This window comes from Anguilla anguilla, chromosome 12 (genome assembly GCF_013347855.1).
Source record: "Anguilla anguilla isolate fAngAng1 chromosome 12, fAngAng1.pri, whole genome shotgun sequence".
NCBI lineage: Eukaryota > Metazoa > Chordata > Actinopteri > Anguilliformes > Anguillidae > Anguilla > Anguilla anguilla.
The window spans coordinates 32,994,661-33,020,096 of NC_049212.1; the positions used below are offsets into that span (position 1 = coordinate 32,994,661).

The following is a 25,436-nucleotide window of genomic DNA, read 5'->3' on the forward strand; positions in this document are numbered from 1 at the left end:
CGGCGGTGCGTAATTCAGGACATTTTACGGGATTAACCCTGAGGCGGACAACCAGAGGCGGGGCCATATGAAACCATGGCAACCTCATACTTTTTCTAAGGGCTAGAAAGATGATAAATTAATAAAAACGCATTGAGCAGGAAATGTCCTTTCTGGGAGAAATTAAACGAGAGTTCTTGAGACCAAAAACAAGGCCCCTCCCCCTTTTCCTCCCTGGTCATGTGATATTGTAAAAGAATGCCGTTCCAGCCGCCGCACTCCTGTTTGCCTTTGAAATCAGCAAGCAAAAGGGAAAAAGAGGAGAATAGAAAGGGGAGGATGAGAGGAAGGGAGGTATGAAGGGAAACGGGAGGGAAAGGACACCTCAGCGCATTCCCACATTAAGATGCGTGTCAAGCCTCAGACCCCAGCAAACCCGCTCATGCCAAGCAAACCTCCGCAAATGCATCTGAGCATGCTTCCCCTTTATTCAACCCCCAACCTCCAGACCCCACCGCTGCTCTCGCCCCACTCCAACACACACACACACACGCACCATGCACACACACACACTTACACACACACTCACACCCGCATGCATACACACATGCCCACACTCCACACACACACGCACGCACCATGCACACACGCACACACTTACACACACTCATACACACATGCCCACACTCCACACACACTCATGCACACTTGCACACACGCACACTCACACACACACAAACACACATACACGTGTGCATGTGCACACACACACACACGCACACACAGACGCACGCACGCTCACACCACCCACAAACACAAACTCACACACACTCTTACTAACACATACACACACACTCACACTCTCTCACACACACACACACACACACACACACACACTCTCTCCCGTACCGATGGTGCAGTGCTCTCCGTTCCAGCCGGGGCTGCACTCGCACTTCCCCTCCTTGCAGGTGCCGTGCTCGCTGCAGCGCGGGTGACACGCCCTCTGCTCGCAGCCCACGCCCATCCAGCCGTCGTCACAGCGACAGGAGCCCGCCGCGCAGATGCCGTGGCCGCCACAGTCCGCCGCACAGATCTCTGTGGGAGAAAGCCGGGGAATGGGGGGGGGGGGGGGAGAGCGCGTGTGAAGAAAAGAGATCATTCACAGGCTTATTGTGAGGGTGAAGCCGCCACGCTCCGCTACCTTGTCTGATGGCGGCTGAAAGGAAAATTCCTGCACCTCACAGGGGCGATTCCCCCCTCTGACAATACAAATCTAATAAGCCCATTACAATGGACGGACACCGGCTCTATGAGCCTGCGCTGACCCAGGCCTCCGTCCGCCTCCTGTGAAAAGACACGGGACGGAGGAGGAAGGAGGGAAGAAAGGAGAGAAGGAAGGAGAGACGCGTCCAGGCTTCGCTTTCAGAAGCACGTCAGATTACATTACACGCTTAATCGCAGAAATCCGAACCCACAATGAGGTGAAGGCTTCACAATTAACTTAAGTCAAGGGGTCAGCAGCAAATTGTAACATTCTTTTTTTTTTTCCTCCAATGATAATTAGCACAAAAACCGCACTGCAATACAGGCTGTCACAACTTGACCGCGGCCGTCCCGAAAGCAATGTCTACTGATCACCCTGCGAACAATCGCAGGCTGACATCCCCTGAAACACAGACAGTGGGAAAAACAGAAAATAAAAATAAAAATACATAACTAACAAAAGACTGGTGAACTGAGACATTCGTATAATAAGCATAAACGCCGCCGCGCTTGCCACAGACATTTCCCATGATGCATTGCTGGATCTCGCTGGCTGAGTTTCAGACAAAGTCTAAAGAGACAAACGGTAGCTTTGCACCGTTGGCTGATCTTGGTCGCACTGCTGGTTCAGTCAATTCAAGCTCACTAATGAGTCAATTACAGTTTATCCAGCAGTCTTTTGTCATTGTTAGAAATTAAATTGAGTGAGAGAAAGTCTTTCTGGAAAGATATAAAGAAACATCACTCCCTCCCTCCCAATTATTGGACGAGCCTTTCTTGTATTAGACAAATTGTGTGCAGATTGACATGCAACTTTCCAATTAGAAGCGTCTTAATAACATTCCACTCAGCAGCACTGAAAATAGTCCATGTTTCACACGCACATGCACAAACCTCTCTCTCACACACACTCACACACTGTACAAACACACACGCACACTGTGCATAAACACACAGAGACAAACACACACACACACACACACACACACACACTTTCCAGTACCGTCAAGGGAGTACAGGAGGAAAGGACGAGCTTGAGAAATGTGTAAGCGATTGTGATGATCAATGTACACTTATTGCACATCAATCAATAATTTATTTTGGGATAATGTGAGCCAGAGTTGCACAGCAAAACAACATTAATTCTTAAGCCTGACAATTAATGGGCACATTTAAGGGATTCAGCTTACTGTCACTTGGCTGTCAAATGGAAAAATGAGCAAATGTTCTGTGCACGTAAAAGACAGAGGGGGTTACAAACCGAGGCAGATATTGATCCCTCCTAGTCTGTTCCCCGTGAGGAAGGAGAATTCCCCACGTGCTCGGAGAGAGAGAGCTCAGAACACAGACCGTTCCCAGAACCGCACGCACAAACATACAAGAACACAACCGTTTAGCCGGGACTGAAGAGGAAGCAATGGCCAGATAGAATATTATGTGACAAGCGCTCGCGAAGACGATCTTCATTACAAGGGGTACAGTCTGTTCACAGTTGAATAGGCAGGAAGACTGCACTAATTAAGACAGTGGGTGTGATGATGTCACCATCATCACTGCTTTCACAGAAAGCTCTTGCTGCGTATGAAGGCTGGGGGGCAATGCCAAATTTTCCCAGCAAAAATCTGTCACAAAACTGGCTGCAACTTCAACTCGGTGTGAGTTAGACTCTGGCTCGGAGTAATGTGGGAAGGTACCAATAGCCTTCTAGGAAATAAAAAATATACAAACAGAAAGTCTGTAATCTGAACTAAGCGCTGTCTTATAGGCAGACATAAAGATCACTTCCATGTCAGCTAATAGGGAAGTCAATGCTTTTCTGACAGCGCCAACGTTTCCGGTGCGAAAGGAGCCACGAGAGAAGCAGGTGGCTGCTACACACTACTGCCGCTGCGGTCCTCCGGACCACAGGGGGCGCTGCAGGAGTTCAGAGTTCTCAAGCAGAACCCACCTCGTACAGCAGCACCCTCCTCCCTCTACCACTCCCCCCCACTGCCGTAACCACGGCTACCACTCACCGAAACCCGGGTCGCCGCTGATCCACTGCTTGAAGCAACACGGCGAACGCGGAGCGACTACAGCTCAGAGTTCTCCCACCGACTGAGCGCGCTCCTCAAATCCCCTGGATTACCTGATAGGTCAGGCTGTCTAACAGTGACATGCCATTCACAGCACTAAATGCCAACCGTTCTCTGGCTTTATTGAAATCATTTCCAACATTTCCCTGTCTCTGATATCGCACTTTGTTCTGATAAATCGGCTGGCTATTAAAACCACAACGCCAAAAATCCTCCAAAGTCCCGAGCACAGGCTTTAATTATTTATCTGCGCCAATATTGATAACCGATAGGTCACTGTTTCGTGGTCAATCGAGGATGTGAGGGGTTAAATGTCCGATCGTTTATTGCTTGAAGACTGGAGTCTTGAAGCCTAAATTTAGCGTGTGCTCATGTTGCTGTAAAATAAAAAATACCCATAATCCCCTGATCTCCCACTGCCTGTGAGAAGATACTGCTTTTCTGTATCACAGACCATCTTGGTTGCAGGGATCAGTCTCAGGCAAGCGACAGGCAAAAAAATAAATAAATAAAAATCTAAATAAAAGTCAAGAGGCGGGCATAATCTTGCATCTTAAGTATAAGTGGAGGATCCCTCTTTGCTATTTTCAGAGACGTGTCGATCGGGAAGGAGATTAATTCACCATCTGACGACCAGCCCCAGCACTGAAACCGGAGGGGTGCCATAACCCCGTCTATCCCTGGAAGCTCAGTACGGATGCCTCCTCTCTCGCCATCTGCTCAGTAACACGCAGGTGGGTCTTTTACAGGAAAGGTGTCAACCGCAGCCTCTGCTGCTTTTTAAGTTTCTGCTAAATCACATCAATATGAATAACTTTTGCTTTTGTGAGAAACGCTTCCCTTTCTCTTCTCGGTCACAGTACTCACCTCTTGAGAAGTTCTCCGGAATGTTGGCTGACCATTATAATAAGCCAATCAAATCGTACAGTGAGAGATTTAAAAAAAAAAATGCTTTCCACATTATTTTAAGGCATAATGACTCAGAAGGACGTTTATCAATAATAACAATGCATTCTGGGAAATGGAAGGCACTGAGAAAGACCAATGCTTACCGTTCCTAACGAGAAACGAAAAAAGCAAGTTATGAACAAATACTGAAATGAAAACAAAGCGCTGAATACAAAAATAACTGGTTCAAGTGTACTTCCTTTCATATCCCCTTGAAGTTACTTACAAATTCAGTCTCTTTGAAAATGCCTTTGAAAGTCAGCCACTTCAAGAGGGATTGTCATGCTCATTTGAGCATTACCTGTGATTACAAACAAATGAACGAACATGTCTCACTGTTTAAGGAAGCCCCAGTACCTCCATCCTCCATGCCCTGTAGTAACAGAGGCACATTACGTGGCTTCACTGTAGTGCACTGCTTGCAGTTACACTCATACACCCATAGAGGATTCCCTCTACCACTCAAATACTAAAGAATCTGGCCTTCAAGGCCAGTAGTACAGCTGGTTTCCATTCTTCTCCTCTAATCAGGACTGATTTATGCCTGGGACGCCAGGTTAGCTAAATCTCTGGCCAATCAGTGGCATTAAATGATGAATGAACCATCAGGTAGAAAATAAAGCCAGCAGCAGTACTGGCCTCCGGGGCCAGATTTGAGGATCTGTGTCCTGCACTCTACACAGGGAACCACTGGACTGAGCCTGAGGAGAGGTGTGGCCCCGGGCCTGGACACCATATGTCAGTAAGACTGGCCTACCTGACACACTCACCTGTGGAGAGGTGTAGCACTGGGCCTGGTGCCTGTAGGCCACCTGACACACTCACCTGTGGAGAGGTGTAACACTGGGCCTTGGTGCCTGTAGGCCACCCGACACACTCACCTGTGGAGAGGCGTAACACTGGGCCTTGGTGCCTGTAGGCCACCTGACACACTCACCCGTGGAGCAGTCGTGCCCGGTCCAGTTGGGGTCGCAGCTGCAGCTGCCAGTTTCGGGCAGGTAGGCCCCGTGGCCCGAGCACTGGTCCATGCAGGACGCCCGCGCGCTCTCGCACCCGGGCCCGCCCCAGCCCGCCAGGCAGTGGCACTCCCCGCGGACGCACACGCCCCTCCCGGAGCAGGTGGGGTCCAGGCAGTCCACTGAAAGCAGAAGCGAGAGAGGAGCCCGTCACGCAAGGCACGGCCTCAGAGCTCAGACGGAGAGATGGCGGGAGCCTTACCGCCAGAGGTCAGCGTTTACTGTAGCAGTGACACGAGAAATGACAGCAGGAAGAGTGTGAATAATACCCTAAAGTGGCGGAAGGGATAGGGATTTAAATGCAGGTAAATCTGAGGGATGACTGACATTCTCCTTAAAGCTCCCACAGAACCCCAGAAATGAGATTCCACTGATGTGGGTGGGTGGGTGGGGGGGGGGGTGTAACATGAGGCGTTTCAGCGCACGCCGTCTGGATTCACGGACAGTAAAATTCAGATCTGTGAACTCAGCACCAAAGGAGGGGGAAAACAGACAAAAACCCCTGAAAGGAAAGTGCAACACACCTTACAATGCAGTTATACTCTAAATGTCTCCAAACGGCATAATTAAAATCTGCGTAGACGAACGATTGCCAGAACAGCGTTCCTCCAGGCTATTCCCCGTCCCGAGTAGCAGTCTCCGGATTTATTTATTTCATTACTTTTGTCAAAAGCTGGCGACGGCACCCGTTCCCCATATGGCGGGCGAGGGCCAGGCGATGGAGGCGTCCGCGGGCCATATTGTGACAGCTCTCCTTCACCGTGACATCACAGCCCTAATGGCTGCTATAATCAGGCAAACACATCCCATAGCAGATGGCTTAAGCTTACGGCACACAGTTCGCAGGCAAACTGACACCAAAGCCTCTCCTGGCAATTAATCACCATGGCTGAAGGTCAACGGAAATGAAAGTCATAAAAATAAATTTTTTTAAACCCTTACAGTGCCCTCTCCTGCCCCCCTCTCCCCTTTATATGACCACCATTCCAGCCAAAATGGAGAGGAGGGCTGCGGGGGCCAGATATCCCCATTCATCACCGTCCCCCCCCCCCCCCCCCCCCACATTTTTCATCCTGAAATGAGAGTCTTCGAGAGCTGACAAAAACAATGGCAACTTCAATCTTATCGGCGGTCCCCTTATCCGTCCAGAGAGGCGGCAGCGGAGGGACTTCAGGAAGGGGATTAGAGCCAAACACGTTCCCGTCCCCCAGTCTGGCTGACGGGCCTTGGAAAGGTTTGTCTGGTACCCGGACGCGTTTGCCTGGTGGTGATGTGGGGGGGTTGGGGGGGGGGGGGGCGAGCCATATATGGCCTTTAATTACTGCTGCTTTCAGATTATTTTTTTCTTAAATTCACAACCGTCAAATACTTGCATGAATTTATTTTCTGAAAAGCCCGGACATTTTCCAATGTATTGTGGTACATTCCGTTTCTCGGAAAAGTAAAGTGGCATTTGAGTTGGGAAGAGCTGGGAATGTTCGGGCCCAACAGCTCATCACTGTTCCTGGCAAGTCAAACAAAAGAAATCATTCTTTTTTTTCTCCACACTACCCGCAGTCCTAGCAACAATAAACCTCGGAAATATGTGAAATCTGATCTTTCACAGTGCACGTTGCATCACTTCATGAATCCAACTACTCATATCAAAAACATATTTAGGCTGTGATATCATCCATCATTTTCCTGTCCGACCCCAGTGAGAGAATGACTCCATCGACTTGTGCGGATGGTACGTTGCTAAGCGCCAGAGCGCCCGATGAACGATCGGAACGCCATGCAAAGTTACGTCGTTTGTTAATGCGCGCATCACCTTCCTCGCAGTTCTCGCCCTTGTAGCCCGGATTGCAGATGCAGGTTCCCATGATGCAGCTGCCGTGGGCGCTGCAGGTGACGTCGATGCACTGGCTGGTGGAGACGTCGCATTCCGGACCCTTCCACCCGCTGTAGCACACGCAGCGGCCCTTCAGGTACTGGCCGTTCCCACTGCACAGCACCGGGCAGGAGGCTGAGGAGAGGACATCACGCACGCGCACACACACACATGCACGCACGCACACACACACGCGCGCACACACACAAACGCACGCACACACTTATGAGAATGACTTCCACAGACTGAGGGCTTCAAACACACACTGGCCTGTGGTGCTGTCTCCCAGACAAAATGCTTTACATTGAATGCAATGTCTTTTCTAGTGACCACCCACTACAGTAAAATCCAGTTAAACGGTCCTGCACTGCACATTCTGTACCCTGAAATGGCCAGATGTAAAAAACATTCTGAAATGGCTGGGCGATGAGTCATCAATGAAACGTTAACCAATCACAAGAGGGAGATCCAGGGATCCTTATGAGTCTACTCCAAGTTGAATACAAGCCTCACGCTCTTATCACCAGTCGTAAGGCAGCATTTCCTGTTTTGAGCACCATGTTAGCTTAAGGATTGATGTAGATGTTTTTTTTTTCTTTTTCTTGGAGGGAGAAAAGAAAGAAGAAGAGCTGTGTGAAGACGCCGCAGCTGAAACTGTTCATAAATATTTGATGCGTGTTTATTTACAGATGATCTTGAGCAAAGAAAAGGAAACTGTCACCCCCACGGAGGCTTGATTAAATCCGTTTTTAGAAGCGTGCCATGTGACACAAGCACACAGAGATAAAGGGCCGGGGAAAACGGGCAAAGGTGGCCGCCGCTCGGGAGAGGACGGGGGGGCTTTTTCCCCCAAAGTGATGACCGCACTGAATCCTGCTGAACTGGAAAGGGGACAAATCAATGCAGCGGTGCAGATCAATCACATCCACCGCACAGCAGATGTGTGAGGACAGGGAGAAGACGGGGCCAAAAAAAAACAAAAAAGCAAACAAATAAATAAGTGACTACGGGCCCCTAACACACACTCCTATGCGTCTGACGCTAAGATCGTCAAAGGAACTCTCTGTGCGCCGGTGCAGCCTTCCCCCCCTCAAAGGTTCCTCGGGGAAAACACGAAACACGTGAAGACGGATTCCGCGCACGCGCGGGGCGCAGAAAGTGAACGCGTTATTTCGGGAACCTCCCAAGAAGCAGAGGAAAAGAGGGAAGAGGACGGATCTCCGGTTTCCCCCCTCCGCCATCCCGGCGGGGTTCAAGGCTCCTTCCAGCAGGCGGAGGCTGGGGCCGACGGGGAGGCTCGTCTACGAGCTCATTATTTCCAGGCCCAAGCTAAGGCCTGACAGACATGAAAAAGACTGAGACAACAAATAAAATAAAACACACACACATACATAAAAATGTGCATATAGAGGGTTTTATATATATATAGACCAACTCTCAAATAGATTCATTTGGAGATTTATTTTCCGAAAAAGTCAGTAAATATGTGAAAATGGAAAATGACCAGCAGGGAGAGTGTTGATATGACTCCGCTGGTCAAACCCAGAGCAAACTGCCCTCGACGTGCCCTGGCAGGTCCAGCCAAACAGCCGCTACAGCAGCCCGGGTCAGCTTATCTCACATCCCTGAACTATAATCTCTGTAACGTGCTCTACTAAACCACCAACAGGCCGCTTCAAAGACCAAGGTGGAGAGATGTGAAGGAAGGGGGTGAGAGGGGTAAAAGAGGGAAGAGGGACGGGGTGGGGTGGGGGGGGGGGGGGTTACCTCTCCCGCAGTCCGGACCCCGGAAACCAAGGAAACAGTGGCAGGTTCCCGATACGCAGTCGCCGTTCCCAAAACAGTTACTGGGACAGTCGTCAATCGAGTCTGGAAGCAAAACAAAACAAATGAATGAATAAATACACAAAAAAAACAAACAGAAAGAACAATAACCAAACTGTCAGGGGGTTGTCAGGCGCTATTCACGCTTAGCGACGACGTGCGGAATAAATCATTCATAACATTTTCACAGCTCCGCGCTAGCTCTTTTTGTTTGCTGCTTGGTGTCTGTGGCAATGGTGTGACAGGATGTCGTTGCCACTGGAAGAGGGACCGAGGAAGCAGACGACACAACGGAATAACTTTGCCAAGCTGAAACGCCGGCTTCTACAGCTCCGTGCTTTAATCATGCCGAGCTACGCTATGGACCGCGTCGTACCTTTACAGTTAAACCTGCTGTGTCTTTTTTATCATGAAGGGAGTCGTCACAGGTTTCGGGCGGGACAGGATCATGCCGTAAAAACAAACGAAGCACATTCGGTCCCACGTAGCGGAGCGCTGATCAAAGATCCACCCGGCGCTCCTTCAGCTTTCCGGATGCGGGGCGATGACATCTCACTCGCCCCCCTCCGGCGGCGACGAGCTTTGATTAGCCCAGAGTTAGCTTCCGACGAGCGGAGACAAACGAGCTCAGAGAGGTCCGAAAGCGGGAATCCCGCGGGCTACCGCCGCTCGCAGGCACGGAGAGGGGAACAAAGCGGCTTTTGTGTCTGACGAAAGGGGGCCAGAAGCCACGGGGGCCTCGCCATTTTCATCTCCCCCCCCGCAAGTACAATTATGCAGTAACCTGCCCTGGTGTGCGTGTTGCCTTACAGGCTGGGGGGGGGGGGGTGATTCCTGGCAATTTGCTCTTCTTACCCCCCCACTTCGCATTTTCATACAAGCTTTCAGTTTACAAATCGGTCCCTCGCTTAAGGGTGCAAGTGTGAACTACCTGGGGTTTTAAGGGAAACGCTCCCCCCCCACAGCAGAGTGCCTCTCTGCAAAGTGCTTTATGCAACATTCCTGCAATTCCGCCAATTCTGAGAAAAGCGTGAATGTCTTCCACATCCGAAGAGATACCACGCACGCACGCACGCACGCACGCACGCACGCACGCACGCACGCACGCACACACGCACACACGCACACACACATACACGCACACACACACGCACACACGCACACACACACGCACACACGCACACACACACACACACACACACACACACACACACACACACACACAATCACCCTGCAGGAAATCCCTGTTTACAAGGACAGGAAGCTGCAAGCTTATAGGTTTCAGAATGCTGGGGGAAGGCGGCTTGTTCTTTGTGTTCCTCACCGGCTCGGGGTAGTCAGGATATACACTACACCGGCATGCTTTGGAGACACTGAATCCAACTTCCTGTGATTCTGCCCTGAGGAGCATTTGGCTGTGATGTACTGTACTAGCACCAGGTTCTTTTTTTTTACAGAGCAAAGCAGATGTACTCTCGCTTGAAGGACTCTGACAAACAGAGGTATTGCCACGGCAGAAAGCCCTGTCAACACAACAGATCAGCGCGCGCACCTGCTTAGCGCCAAGGCTCTGTGTCTGCTACACTACTAAAGCCCGACTGCTCGGACCACCTACCTGCAATACAATATAAACAACACCAGCCCACAGAACTTTCATCATCTCACAAGAGCCACGTACAAACTGCACAGGACCGATGGCAACATAGATCCTGCATCTCTCCCCCCCCTTTGCTATTATCGTTTTGTATTGGGTGTTACTACTAGTCCTCCCCCCCCCCCCCCCCAAAAAAAAAGCCTAAAGAAAATTTCCTGTTTGTTGTCCCATCTCTAAATTGAAATTAAATTTACACCCTCACAGTGATGGGACCCTCAAGAATTGTCATTCGGAAAAAAACAGAAATCTACAGGATGGGTCAATATTCTTTATTTATTGGGCTGGGGCTAGTTCTCTTTCTCCTGCCTGTGATTAGCTAAAGGCAGAGCCACTGCCTCTCGCCCTGTCTGCCCACACAAGGACATTTTGTTACATCACTTTTACATTGTAGCAGGCACTCTAAGCCAGAGCAGCTCACACAGATTACATTTTCACACACAATCCATTTAATGGGGCTAGACACTGTTTGCTAAAGTAATGCAGGTTAAGTACCGTGCTCAAAGGTACAAGAGTGGTGTCACAGGTGGGAATCAAGCCCACAACCTTTGAGTTGCAAAGGACTAAAGGAAGCACTTCCCTAAAGGAACACATGAGGATTTGTCACTGGCTTGTTTTATCTATCATTTGCTTGCTGCTGGTTTCTTGTATGTGACTGGCCCTATTATGTACCACATCATCTAACCTGTTGCACCAGGCAAGCGATTACATAATTGATGACACCCGCATTTTGGTTTGTTACTTTTGGCACGGCCCGAAAAAAGGGAAAATTCCCGTGTGGCCTCGTGTTTTTCGGGGGTGGGCGGGGGGGGTGGGGGTGGCGGTTGAAGCTCCCGTTAGTGATGGAACGGACGCCCGAGGCACGGGCCACACTTTCCGCCCCAGAGGGCCGTGCGGTCTCACTGGAATCAGCCGCAGATGGCCGGGATCAGCGCTGATGAAATGAGGTGCCAGACACAATCAAACAGAATCACTCCTGCTCCCCCCCCCCTTCCATTAACCACGGCGGGGGCAAGGTGAGGTCACCTAAACCGCCACTGCCGCGCTGAAGAAACAGGTCATCTCTGTTCACTCGGCCTTGCAGAGAGAGAGAGAGGGAGGGAGAGAGAGAGAGAGAGAGAGAGAGAGAGAGAGAGAGAGAGAGAGAGAGAGAGAGAGAGAGAGAGAGAGAGAGAGAGAGAGAGAGAGAGAGAGAGAGAGAGAGAGAGAGAGAGAGAGAGAGAGAGAGAGAGAGAGAGAGAGAGAGAGAGAGAGAGAGAGAGAGAGAGAGAGAGAGAGAGAGAGAATACATCTATTCAAAAGAGATTATTCTGGGCCGTGGCTGAGTTGCTGTGATGCTGAAAAGGATTTCTAATGTTAAGAAATGGCCGCTTTTTGCACCTGTGGGCGTATGTGTGTCTGCATGTGTGTGTGTGTGTGTGTGTGTGTGTGCGGGTGTGCGTGTAGATTATTTATTATTAAATGACATGTTCGACTTCAGATTTTCTTTCCGAAAACAATTGCACATCCCTCTTTGGCTTCCTCTGAGCTGCTCTCGGACCGAATGAGCCGAGCCGATTGGCCACCAGAGATGCACGCGTAAAAATGCGAGTCTGGTTATGCAGGAGAGGGAAACGCACCCAGCCCTGCACACGCAATTTAGTGACCCGAGGATGAACTTGGCAGAGAGAGTCATGACCCATTCAGTGATGCGTCCTCTCCTCTTCATTACCAAAGCCCTGCCACTCCTCAGTCCAAATTTCCCTGAGAGCACAGGCAGCTGTGCGGCATAAAGACCAAGGAACTGGGCTTGTTACCCTAAGGCTGTATGCTGGACTTCTGGGGAGCAGCCGGGGTACCACTGACTGAGCAAGCTGCTTAACCTGAATTGCTTCTGTAAAATATCCAATTGTCCAAATGGATTGTATTTTAAAAGTGCAAGTCCGCCGGTCCCATTCACCTGTCCTGTTGCCCTGCTGAAACAGGTGTTGGGTTGACAGGCCAACCACACCTTAATCTCACCTGTCAGGTATTTCATTTACTGGCAGATTCGAAAAGCAAGCGAGTTTCAGTTTTCATCCAATGCAAATGTTCTGAGCGCTAAGTAACAGCTGACGATGTGAATGCAAGAAATGAGGAGATTCCATAAAGCAGGGTACCTTATACCTACAAAATATACCACAACATACTGTGCACAAGACTGCACACCAATGAATAAAAAACACATATTGCTAAATTTGAAGTGTTATGAAGTGCTCGTATGCTTGGAAACACATTTTATTTCAATATATTTCTGTAAGTTTGATTTCCACTAGGGTTAATGAGCACGGACGCTGAAAGAAGCGAGATGAAGGTATCAGCAGCAGTGGGTTCGGCTTTCCCAGCTCGGTGATTGGCCAAGTCCCCTTTAAACCACACCCACTTTGGGAGCTGCATGAAATCTGACATCAGAAGGGGGTATTGCTGCGGGCGGGATCTTGGACAACGTTGAAAAGCTGGAGAAAGGGTTGGGTTTCCGTTGCAGGGTCAGAGAGGTTAACGTTTGTTTCGCATCGCTCCCTCGCTCGCTGGCAGCACAACTGAACCAGAGCCAGGAGCCGTCCAATAACGAGCTCTGCCTCTGTGACACCCGACACCTTCCTTTGTCCCTGCAAAATTCTCAAAATGGCTTCTCACACCTGTCCCAATGGTGCCCGCTAATGAGGTAGAGCTTTACCGGACCAGACTGCTATATGCAAACACTGGGTTTTCAACAGGGGGTCCAGGGGCCCACGGGAGTCCTCAAAGGCACTGTGGGGGGGGGGGGGTGGTCCCTGGCCAGACTTGATGAGCAATGACTATATTTAGATTTGGGAAAATATTTCAAAATATAAACCTTTTATACAATATAACCTTTTTTAGCTGACAATGGGGTGGTCCCCCTGGATGCCTTTAAGCCTGGGTGGGGATCCCCGGGCCCAGAAAGCGTTAAATCCCCCGCTCTACAGCACTGGCAGAACACGCTGCACTCGGGATACTCCACCCTCGCCGCTGCGCCTGGAACATCTGTGTAAAGCGGCGTTAAACCGAGCCGACGACTCGATTTGACAGACGGCGTCGCCGCCGGTTCCGCGAGGGGACGAGCTACATCGACCAAGCGCAGCTGCGGCGAGCCCCGCCGCAGAGCCCGCTTTAAAGGGGGACAGAAAAGGGCCTTCCGGAACACATCCGAGTATTGTGATTGCCACTAATTGAGTCTAGTCAAGCGCGAGACACTCCATTTCGGCTCAGCGTGCGCCATTGTAGCGTACAACCTCAGGACTTCCCCTCAGCAGGCCAAATAACCCAGAATAGGAGGCCAAATCACCTTCATCAATGAGCCAGCTGTGAACGCACTGTGCACTGGGGATTACCAGTGATGCGTACATTCAGGTCAGAGGACACCATTACAACTTTAGCGCTGAGTGCTAAATATATAAGTGCTAAATATATCACATAGTCGTTTAACTTCCCAAAACCTTAGCTTGACTTTGTTTTAAATAAATAAATAAATAAATAAATAAATAAAATTAATCAATTAACTTGGACAAATTGCAAGAGGTGCTGAGGGATTTGGCGGGACAGTAACTCTACGTTGCGCGGTACAGCTAATTCGCCAATTTGTCCGGACAAATTGGCAGTTCATTGAATTTCCGCTTGTCAACTTAACATAATAGAGCCCTCGGCTGAGAAAAGTCAATTCAAACTTTAGAATGGCACTAGCAGCTGGGTTCAACCCCACAGATGGGAGCAAAGGTGTTCTATTCACATGACCCAAAATAGCGGGAGACCCGTGCAGTTCTCGACACACGGGCTAATGAGTGAATTATGAGCTAACTGTGAGAAACTCACACCCTTTAATCATCTGGGATAATAATATTCTCTCACCTGATGTAACACTTAGATGGATACAACCGAGCCTGGCTGCATGCTCCTGAAAAACCTAACAGCTTACTTGTGCTGCTTTTAATTGCAAGCCCATATGATTCTCACAAGGTAAAAGATACTATTTTAAGATTTAGCCTCATGAATACAATCTGAATCAGTTGCCCTTTTTTCCATATACTGCAGAGTCCTTGATCAGTTCCATATCCATTCTCTTAGCTCCAGAAATGAATTTAAATACACATAATTTTAAAAAACTTGCATACATTCCAATAACATTTAATTAATTTCAGTTAATTTCCTGAATGAACTGAAATGAAACAGATCCTATCACTGATCCCTGAATTAAAAGCATGTCGGCAGCAATCCCTGCAGCTTCCCGACGATGACTCCTCTAGACTGCAGCCAGTCCACAGCGATGACGTGTGTGCTCACCTATCGCCGTGGTGATGAAGGAGATCAGCTCGGTCTCTTTGCCGTCGTTGTAGACGGCCAGGTGCCAGATGCCGGAGTCCATGTACTGGATGAAGCCCGTGTCGTGGTTGCTGAGCGGCGCCAGGCTTCGCTGGGGCCCCCCCGGCCCCTCCAGGCCCCGGGCCTCCGGGGTCAACAGCCTCCGTCCATCCAGGAGCTCCACGAAGTCAAACTGCCAAACCACAGACAGGCTCCACACTCAGTTCTACACCCTTTAAGCACCTGAACTGCATTCATCACCAGAACACATTTCATTAAAATATTTGGGCGGCAGGGTAGCCTTGTGGTAGGGCGTAGAGATGGCAACCGTAGAGCTGCTGGTTCGAGCCCCTGGTGGGCGTACAGGGAGGCTGACTTGTGTCTGGAGAGATGAAGTTGGGTCCCTAACAAGAAGAACTCTGCCGTTGGGCCTTTGAGCAAAGCCCTTAACCCAAAAAACGGCTCCAGGGGCTTTACCCCCGCTTCCCTCTCTCTGACTCCACACTGGCAACTGTTCTCTTTGGCATTACTCCCAGGCTGTCCTTGAAAAAAAGAAACACTTTCTCAACGGACCTTCCCTGGTTAAATAAAGGATTAAATTAAAATACTTACAGAATATTACTGTCAATATGTCCGACAGCAAGAGTTAAAATCTGTAAAAATTTTAGTTAAAAGTCAGTCTTGACAAAGGGCACAAAGTCAGTCTAATTAACCGGATGAGACAAACATGATGAGTTTTCATTTGAAAGATTGACATAATGATATCGAGCAAAGACTGCACATAGTCCATATCAAAAATGAAGGCCAACAAATTCAAATTAAATTACATAAAAGCAACCTGGTTAATCAGAGCCATCAGAACTTTAACTGTGGACTTTTATTTTTCCGGAAAAGGTTTGAAAACTGCCTGATGTAAGCTGATGAATTTTCGATCTAAATCGAGCCATTTGAGGCACACGTCAGACAACCCTCGGCGGACATGCTAACCTTATCTCGCTAACAGAAGAGCAAACATGATCTTCACTTTCACTCATCCTTTAATTCCAGACTTACTGTCAGCTATAAATGCCATAACAGTGTGAGAACTAGAACATTTGTATGGTTGGCAATTACCAAATAACTTTCTCATAGCTTTGTTTTTTTGGCCAGCCCTACAAACGCGAATGTCTGTGACTGAGTGAGTGATGAAGTTACACCATTGGTCGGCCGAGTGATGAAGTTACACGATTGGTCGGCCGGTCCAGCCATATACTCGGTTTTGACCTGGTCTTGTTTTATTTTTTTTTAACAGGAGACAAGATGGTGCCAATTACATATAATGGAACAATTACTTCTGGACTGCACTATTAACAACAACAAAAAAAAAATGAATTGACATGAACAACAACTAGTATGATCCTGTTCATATCCATATATATATAATTGCATTGTTCTTGAATGACGTGATGTTTTTGTCCTGCTAATATTGACATCAGCCGGACAGAGCACCATTACAACAGGCACTGTGTTATTGATAATATCTGTGTAATATGCATAGTAGATACTAAATCATGTACATTGTGCAAAATTAATTGATTCTCTTGAACAGAAGCAAACAGATGAATTCTGTGCACATACAGCTTGAGGCAGAAATATGCACAGATGTCAATAACAAAGTACCTAGGGAAAGAAAGAAAGACTATTACCAAAACCAATGTAGAAATTTATTAGCAATTTAGTAATTTCTAGTATGACTATAAATTGTCATGAATTTGTACCACCCAATTCATGCTCAATTTTTTTAAAGAATCAATGCAGACAGATGATTGATGAACTTTAATTGACATTTTGCCAGTGAAGAAGGCATTTGATTTTTAAAATTTATTAACTATTGCCTAATAATGCAAACAGTAATTCCCATGTATGCTCTTGTACTGTGAATGAACATTTCATTAATTAACTCTCAATTCATTTGAGCAAGTCATCATCAGAACACCATTCTGAACGATGCATCTACTGTATAGACAGTGATATTCTGTGAATATTAATTTACTTTAAACCTATAAATCTGGTTCAGGTCTCTAAAATGTACAGTATAATAGAACCAGTATCAACAAATTTAGAAGTGTCATACAGTTAATATTTATGGTAGGGAGCACTGCCAAAATGAGCTGAATATGCAAAACAGTAATATAAACTATATGAATACAATGATACAATAAATTGATTCATTTCTTTGAATCAGAATTGGATTACTGAAAAAAATGAATGGTCATTCAGATTTAAAATTGCAAGGGCTAACTCCTTTCCCCAGCAGTGCCGTGTATTGTGAAGATGAGAAGAGTCATGTAGAGCTCGCAGTACAGTATAATGAAGTTTTCTTATCTGCATTTGGGAATTATGTTTTTGTGTGTTTTTTTAAATTTTTTTAAACCAGATCTACTGCCTCTGGCTCCAATGCCGCAATCAGTAAATCAATCGTACAATACTGTACGGTGCGCTCTTCTGTCTACTCCTCACGAATATACCAGAACAGAAGCTGTTCTCATTACCTCCCAAATTAAACTGAGATGTTTCCATATTCATTATACTGTCGTTTGATTTAATCAAAAATACAAGGGTCTTCGAAAGCATTTTACACAAGAAATATCAAGACAGATCGGCCTCTGTGTCTTTATTTCCCCCCTAATCTGTTCGCAGCGAAGCATTCAGTCACTGATAAATAAAAACGGAACAGTCAGAGAGTATACTTCTCCTCAGAGTAAGGTCAAAATATGGCTGCGAAAAGAATGTGAATCCTTTATCGATTGATTTAAAAATGCAACTCATTTGGTAGCAAAAAATAAATAAATTAATTAAATGAGAGCCAAAGCAGCTGTAATCAAAATCTCACTAGAACATTCCAACTTTTCGTGCCTTTTCAAACATATGTCTTTGGCCCTTTTTTTGCAGTTTGGTTTATTTATTTATTTATTTATTTATTTGTTTGTTTGTTTGTTCATTTATTTATTTATTTATTTTAAAATCAGGCCCTGCTTTATTTGAAGCACTACTTATCTTCTCAAACTGTATTCTTTAGAAACAGCCCCAGACCCATCAAGTCTGACGAGTACATATTTAGCTAAAATTACAACTAAATAGAATTTACTTCTGTTCCTAATTATGTAGCTTGTATTGCCGAAAGAGATCATCAGAAGTGGATTTGAAAAGGTGTGATTTTTTTGGAGAAAGGCCTGGGTAGTTGTGTACCCATCAGAGAGCACCTTAGGTTTCTCAGTGGACAGGTGAGGCCACGCGCAGCCTACTTACCTGTGTGTGTGAAGGGGGAAGGCCCCTCCTTCCATAGATGCCCACCAAGGCTCCCTTGCTCAGAGACATGTTGAATTTGAGGTACGTTGGGTGATCCACAAAGACCTGGGACCTCCAGAAAATTCCAGGGGGGATCTCCTGTGCCACCTTACGGCCCACGTCGATCTCCCCCATGTCTATGAAGCTGTCGTCTGGGAAGAGACCGTCCAGACCTCCTGTGGCACGAGCAGAAAACAAAACTCAGAACACACGCACACACACACATGCACGTGCGTGCACACACACACACACACACACACACACACACACACACAAACACACACACGTAAACATACGCTTCACATACGCACATGTATACAATTACACACACACATACATACATACACATACTTCAGCATGAGCAAAGAAACTGACATATACATACATACACACACACACACACACAAACACACACACGTAAACATACACTTGACATATGCAAATGTATACAATTACACACACACATACATACATACACATACTTCAGCATGTGCAAAGAAACTGACATATACATACATACACACACACACACACACAAACACACACACACACACACACACAAACACACACACGTAAACATACGCTTCACATACGCACATGTATACAATTACATACACACATACAGACATACATATACTTCAGCATGTGCAAAGAAACTGACATATACATACATACATACATACATACACACACACACACACACACACACACAGTAATGCAGACAGCCAATTCCAGCAGTGATTTCAATTAGGACCGACATCGAACCCACAGAGTCGGCTGGATCTAAGCGACACACGCCACGGCAGACGGCTTCCTCCGCGCTGCTCAACAGTCGAGCGCTTGTGATGCGCACAGCGCTATCTGAGGACAACAAACGCGCGTTCCCACCTCTTCGCAATAACACGTTCGGGAAACAAACATTAATACTGGCGTGACATCTAATCGCGGCATAGGAAGGTGCTCTTCCATCCTTTCACCACTGAAATGGAAAATGTCTCAACCTTAGTGATAAGAACTAAGTCAAGTACATCTAGGCAAAATCTAGTCCATGCATCATACTTTGAAGGGGACTTGTTGGAAAATTGTGAGCCGGTTGTCTTTTTTTTTAAAGCTAACTTTGCTAAACTAAAGGACAAGTCAGCAGCGCTCAGAACATCAATCTCAAAAGTCAGACGGTGGAAAGTTCGATTCAGAGAGCTGCAAAAACAAATGTGTGCGCACGGACGCGGCACGGACGCTACGCGGATTGATTCACCTCATTGTTGTTGACGATGCTACGCTGTCGGGTGGAATTAGAAAGACGCAGCGATCGATAGTCCCTTCAGCAGCCACTGCCAGTCAACACGGCAGCTCGACACAGGCATGATCTCAGGCCTGAGGCTGTTTGAGGATGCTCCCTGCAGCCCAGCGTGCGGTACGGCACGGTACGGTACACTTCCAAATGGCGTGCGCCCCTCCAGCTCTCTCCGCCATTTGCGGCAATCAGAGTAGCTAAATTTGGAGAGTTTGCTTGTCTGTTGGGAGGCATCAAAACTTCCCAAACTGTCTTCGCCCACAGTACCAATGGGGCCAGAATGCACTTTCTTCTCCTGCCAGGAGTGGAGTCCAAATCAGGAGATGAAAGAGCCGGCGTTTCGGTTCATGAGGGACGGGACAAGACGGCTAATCTGCCTCCAGACCCCAAACGCGGAACCCCTAAAGCTGCCTCGGGTTCTTCCGTTCCCGTGAAGAAGCATCATCAATCCGCCAGCAGCGAGCTCTCGCTGGATTACGATGCAGATGGCTGTCTGTTGCCGTGACGAGCCTTCGCGTGGAAATGGGCGGCGAATTGTTCCGACGTTTCAAAAGACGACAAATTCATCTGAGAGCGGAGAGCGGGGGACAAAAAGATCCGGCAAATTGCGTAAAGCAGAAGGGCACGCCCGCATGGGTTCCCGCCATTATCGTTAGAAAGTCATTTTGAAAAACCTTCCCGCTGAGCCAGAACAACTCTTCCAGGACCTGACAAAAAGTTTGGAACCGCAATCTGGGTCGTTCAGTGGCCTACTGCCACAAAATCCTCCTTTTCTCTGGCCACAGTTCTGTTTCCGCTGATTTTATTTTCCCACATAAACAAAGCGTATAGCCTCCATACATCTGCAAAGCAAACTGTAATTCCTAAAAGTCTGCGTATGAACCAAATTATTGAAATACAAACGATGCTAAACTAAGATACGCTACACCTAAACTTACGATTATATGTTTGACAGAAACTAAACAAGCCATTTTCCAATGCATTGCCATCCATGGTTTCCTAAATTCTTCCTACTTCATCTAATGACCTGAACTCACATTTGTGTTTCACACTGCAGTATAGCACTGTATACATCCAGCTCCAGACACCAAAAGGCTATGGAGCTTGGAAACAGGCATTGCAGAACTCCCACTTCAATATCCACTGAGTTTAGATGCACTGACCCCAAAGATATGACATTTCAAACAATCCACACATTTTTCAATAACTTGTGCCAACTTGTATTAAGTACAATGACCTTTCACTGATGACCCTAGCTGTGTTGAAGACAAGTATCAGCCTATGTGTTTTCCCCTATGTACTGACTGATTACTCACTGAGGACAATGTAAACACGTGCATCCAATTCATCATTTCAGTTGCTGATTGACTAATTCATTGATTAATGTTCTTAAGCCATTAATTAAAGGACAAAGTCACACTTGTTTGCAACAATTTAAAAATGAAAGAAATATACTACAATGCATGGAAATAAAATGATTACCATCAGGAAAGATTTTTGCAGCACTTCACAATGTATGGATGAACACCCAAATGAATATCAATTTTTTAAAATGGACTGCAGTGAAATATTTTTCATATCTTCCTAAGACCTGACAATTCATTTATGTCCCCTGTAGGGGACAAGAGTCTCTTGCCTTAATCTCAAGAACTCTACACTCTACACTGCTGAAAGCAACACTAACAGAGACATTCAATAAAAATAATATTTAAGTTAAAATAGTATTTTTGAAAACATTTTCACCGCAACTGGATTTTTGTCATCCGAGGCAGTATGTGCATTATGCATGAATAAAATCAAATCCTTTTGACTTTTTTTCCTGCTGGGTCACAGGTGGTCATAGAGAGGGGTTATAAAGGGGGTCCTTACCGTCATCCTTGCCCCTGCGGTCGGGGATCACCAGCCCCGTGTTACCCAGGGGCGGCAGGGTGAGGCCTGTGGGGAGGGCTGACCCGCCGACGCTGTCCTCTATCGGCTGGAACATCTGCCTCTGCACGGGCTGCAGGTCCCAGTTCAGCCCGAAGAGGTGCATGGCTGCAACGGGACGGGACGTCGCGTTATTTAACTGAGCTTCCTGTGCCGGTGGGAGCAGGGATTCTGGACATCTTACAACACGGAGGACTGAAGACTCACTTCTTCAGATTACACCTCGGTTCCCTCTGCCCTGACCCTCTTTAAGTACGTTTCCCTGTTATTTATGCACTAGGCTGTGTGGCCTGTTAAGTCTGAGTCTAAATGGTCCATACCGTGTTATCTGTGGCATATATCAACAAATGTGTGACTGCTTGTTTTTACTGAAGCCAAAGGCAAATTTCCATAGGTGGACAATAAAGAATCTATCTATCTATCTGTCTATGAATGCCTGATTAGGCGTAATTCTCAGTTCTGTTTTTTGAAGCCTGTGGTTTAACAGCATGTGGCTGCCATTCATTTAAAGCAGTTTAATGCTTATTAGGGTAGTACTGGTCTTGTTTGTGTTACTTAGTTCGACGTTAAATGGAATATTTGGCCATTTGTCAGCCCAGTCTGCACCTCTTTCCTTCTCTCCCTCCCTGGAATTACTGCACATGGATGCCTGATCTGTGCACTTGTGTTTGCATGATAAGGGGCTCTGGCCAAGAGCAATCTGCTAAATGCCAGCAATGGCAGCATCCAGAGCGAGTTACAAAGCTGACATTTTTGTATTAATTTAGTAAATTTACTGATGCAATTTTGGCTGATCATCATGCTGAAACGGTATGGCAGTAGTGCCCCCCTGGGAATCAAACCTGCAACCTCTGAGTGTAAAGCGAAAATCACTAGCCCCCATCACTTCAGAGGGGCACTGCCCAAACTGTAAGAAGCAACTGCAGTACGTGTTTGTCAAGCCTTCAAGGACAGGGTGTTCATTTCCCTATCAAATGAAGGAATCCGAGAGACTCTTCCTGTGGACTCCACAATTCCGAACCATCCTGGTTATAATCTTTTTTGCATGGCAAATCCCCCAAGAGTTTGAACACACACACACACACACACACACACAACAGACATAATGCCCAAGGGACCAAAACGTGCCCTAAGTGCTGACTCAGCAAGATGAACAAACCAATGGAGAAAACCTCCAAATGCACAAAGACCTCTCTCTGCCACCTGTGCATGTCTGCAAGCCATCGTTTATGTGCGTAAGAGAGTGTGTGTGAATGTGTACGCATTCATCAGCTTCATGAATTCATACATGCATGTGTGTGTGAGTGTGTGTGTGTGTGTGTGTGCATGCAAGACAGTGTGTGTGTGTGTGTGTGTGTGTGTGAGAGAGAGAATATGTGAGTGTCAGCGGTAAGCATGGACCTCCCAGAAGAGAAAAGGCAGCGCGGTGACTCTTTTCTTCCCTTCCTCATTACTTCACTAATTCCCAGCAGACAATGGAAGGCGGGGACAATGAAACGATCGTGTCAGCGGGAACAATAATGAGCCGTGAGATAAAGACCAGGAGGAAAGACCGCCCAATGCTTCACCCGGTCAACAAAAGGACCGCTCTCTCCAGGACGGACCGGTGCGCACCTCAGGATCTGCGGGCGCTGATGGTGACGGACGACCGAAGCGGAGGACAGACACGACCCGGCCCGGCGAGGCGGCGGCGTCAGCCGCAGCTACGCGCAGGACGCACCTGTCAGCAGAAAGTCATTACGACCCATTTTACTGCCCGGCTGCCTCTCCGGAACATTCCGCCCGAGCGCCGCGGGGGAACCGATAGCGGCGTGCCGAATTATCAGCCGCTTTCGAAGACAGGAGCCGCGGAGGCACGTTTTTGTTTTGGGGTTTTTTTTTTCCTCCTCCGCATCGACACGCGTCCTTGTTTGTTTCCGTCTCCCCTCATTGGAACTAAACAGTGTTTCTGAGTTCCTTCATTTCCCCCAAAACCCTAGCGGCCCGCGCTGACACTTCAGACGCAGATTCTTCCGCTCTCCCCCCTGCCAGATATCGTATGTCAGAGACAATGGGAGGCTTATTTGCCCCGCTGCGTGACTCGCTAGTTATAAATACACGGCCTTGTCACGGACGAACAGTCCGAGCGAAAGCTTCGTTTTCACGCCCGCGCTGTTTGCTGATTGACACCCGCGGCTTCGGAGATTCCACCGACTTCAATCAATCAAGATTCATCTGTGCCAAGGGCTTCAGAAAAAAACAAACGGATTCGCCGCGTTTCAACATTCATTAAACGTACCGCATCGGGCTCGAACCAGTTCCGCGAAAAGCAATTTCTAGATATCTGTTTATTAGGTGAAGGTGGCAGCAGTACAAAGAAAAAAAGAAAAGAAAAAAGAGTTTGGGGGAAAAGAGTTTCCATGAGATTTTGTTGAATAATCAAAAGAAAACTTTTTTCGGGTGTTTTATTCATTGTATCATTCAACCAGATTCATAACAACCATTTTAAACAACCATTTACATGGCATGTCACCCTATTAGTGGATGATCTTTAATCAGCAGGCCTCCAATTCATTATTAGTGTATGAAAAATACCAGCAGAAAATAAAAATTCCATTATGACAGGGTACAGATCGATAAATGGAAGGTTTTAAATGTCGTTACTCTCAGGTAGGTAGTCTTTCTTAACCAGAAGGCTTTCTTTCATTACATTACAGGCATTTAGCAGACGCTCTTATCCAGAGTGACTTACGTAACTTGTAAATGCTATGTAAAATGTTGTGTAAGTCACTCTAGAAAAGAGCGACTGCCAAATTCCTGTTATGTAATAACTTCTTTTTCATAGCATTTACATTCCTTCCATTTATACAGCTGAATATATACTGAAGCAATGCGGGTTAAGTACCTAGCTGAAGGGTACAACGGCAGTGTCCAACCTGAGAATCGAACCTATAACCTTCAGGTTACAGGACCGGTTCTTTACCCGTTATACTACACTGCCGCCCGTCATTCGAACGCTGCTAAATATATGGCATGAAATTATGGGGACAATTATGAGTCCTTTCATACAGCCTACTATAAAGGATGAGCGCAATCTCCTCTGGCTAACTTAATCAATAGCCATTTCCCCAGATCCGATTCCAGGACAAGACTTTCTTTTTTTTTTTCGCCTTTGCGTTCTCTTTGCAGGTAGGTGCTCCCTGCAAGGACTGAGTGGTAATAATCATATCAAGAGAGGGGGCCGTTGGTGACACAACACCAATGGCGACAATAATGCGAAACCCAGCCCCCACCCCGTTTAGACGGGCTGGGAGTCAACTGTGGCGCAGGAGGGTGTGTCAGAAGAATGATGGCGGGGGTGGCCCAACTTGTCATTTCGTTGGCTTCAGCAAAGAGGCCGGCTTTGATTTGTGGGTTTACATCAGCAGCGGACATGGCGGGAGGGAGGGAGGGAGGGAAAACATTGTGCTGTCAGGGCGCTCGGCGCTAGCAACGATGGATAGGGTTTCATTCCGAGCGCCCGAATAATCTCCCCGACTGGCTATTCCTCATCTTATTGCATTCAAACTCTCCCAACACTGCTGGCGTCTGGAGGAAAATGATCCAAACACTCCCAACACTGTCAAAGAACCCCCAACCTCTGGAGGAAAGGCCTAAATCTGCTAACAAAACCAAGATATCCAAACCTCAGCAGGAGCTGACTGAGTAGGACTTGCACTCGACACAGTCTCTCATCTCTGCATGCTTGTACTTGTACAACAATCCAAAATCTCCCAACGCTGCCAAAAGTCCGGATAAAGTCTGGATAAAGATGATCCAAAATCTCCCAAAAAAAAACCAAGACATCCAAACCTCTGCAGGAGTTGACTGAATAGGTCTCAACACATTGTTTCTCATCTCTGTGTGCTTGCACAACAGTGTTGGGCTCAACAGATGCATAAGGCTGTAT

At 47.2% G+C, this 25,436-nt stretch overlaps 1 protein-coding gene across 1 annotated transcript in view; it reads right to left on the reverse strand.

Moving 5' to 3' along the window:
- tenm4 (teneurin transmembrane protein 4) overlaps positions 1-25,436 on the reverse strand; it is a 209,865-nt gene that overhangs the window by 74,071 nt on the left and 110,358 nt on the right. The window contains 7 exon segments of the mRNA XM_035385277.1: positions 889-1,074; positions 5,203-5,403; positions 7,092-7,286; positions 8,919-9,020; positions 14,944-15,154; positions 18,250-18,464; positions 21,452-21,616. Coding sequence (XP_035241168.1) covers positions 889-1,074; positions 5,203-5,403; positions 7,092-7,286; positions 8,919-9,020; positions 14,944-15,154; positions 18,250-18,464; positions 21,452-21,616 — 1,275 coding nt within the window.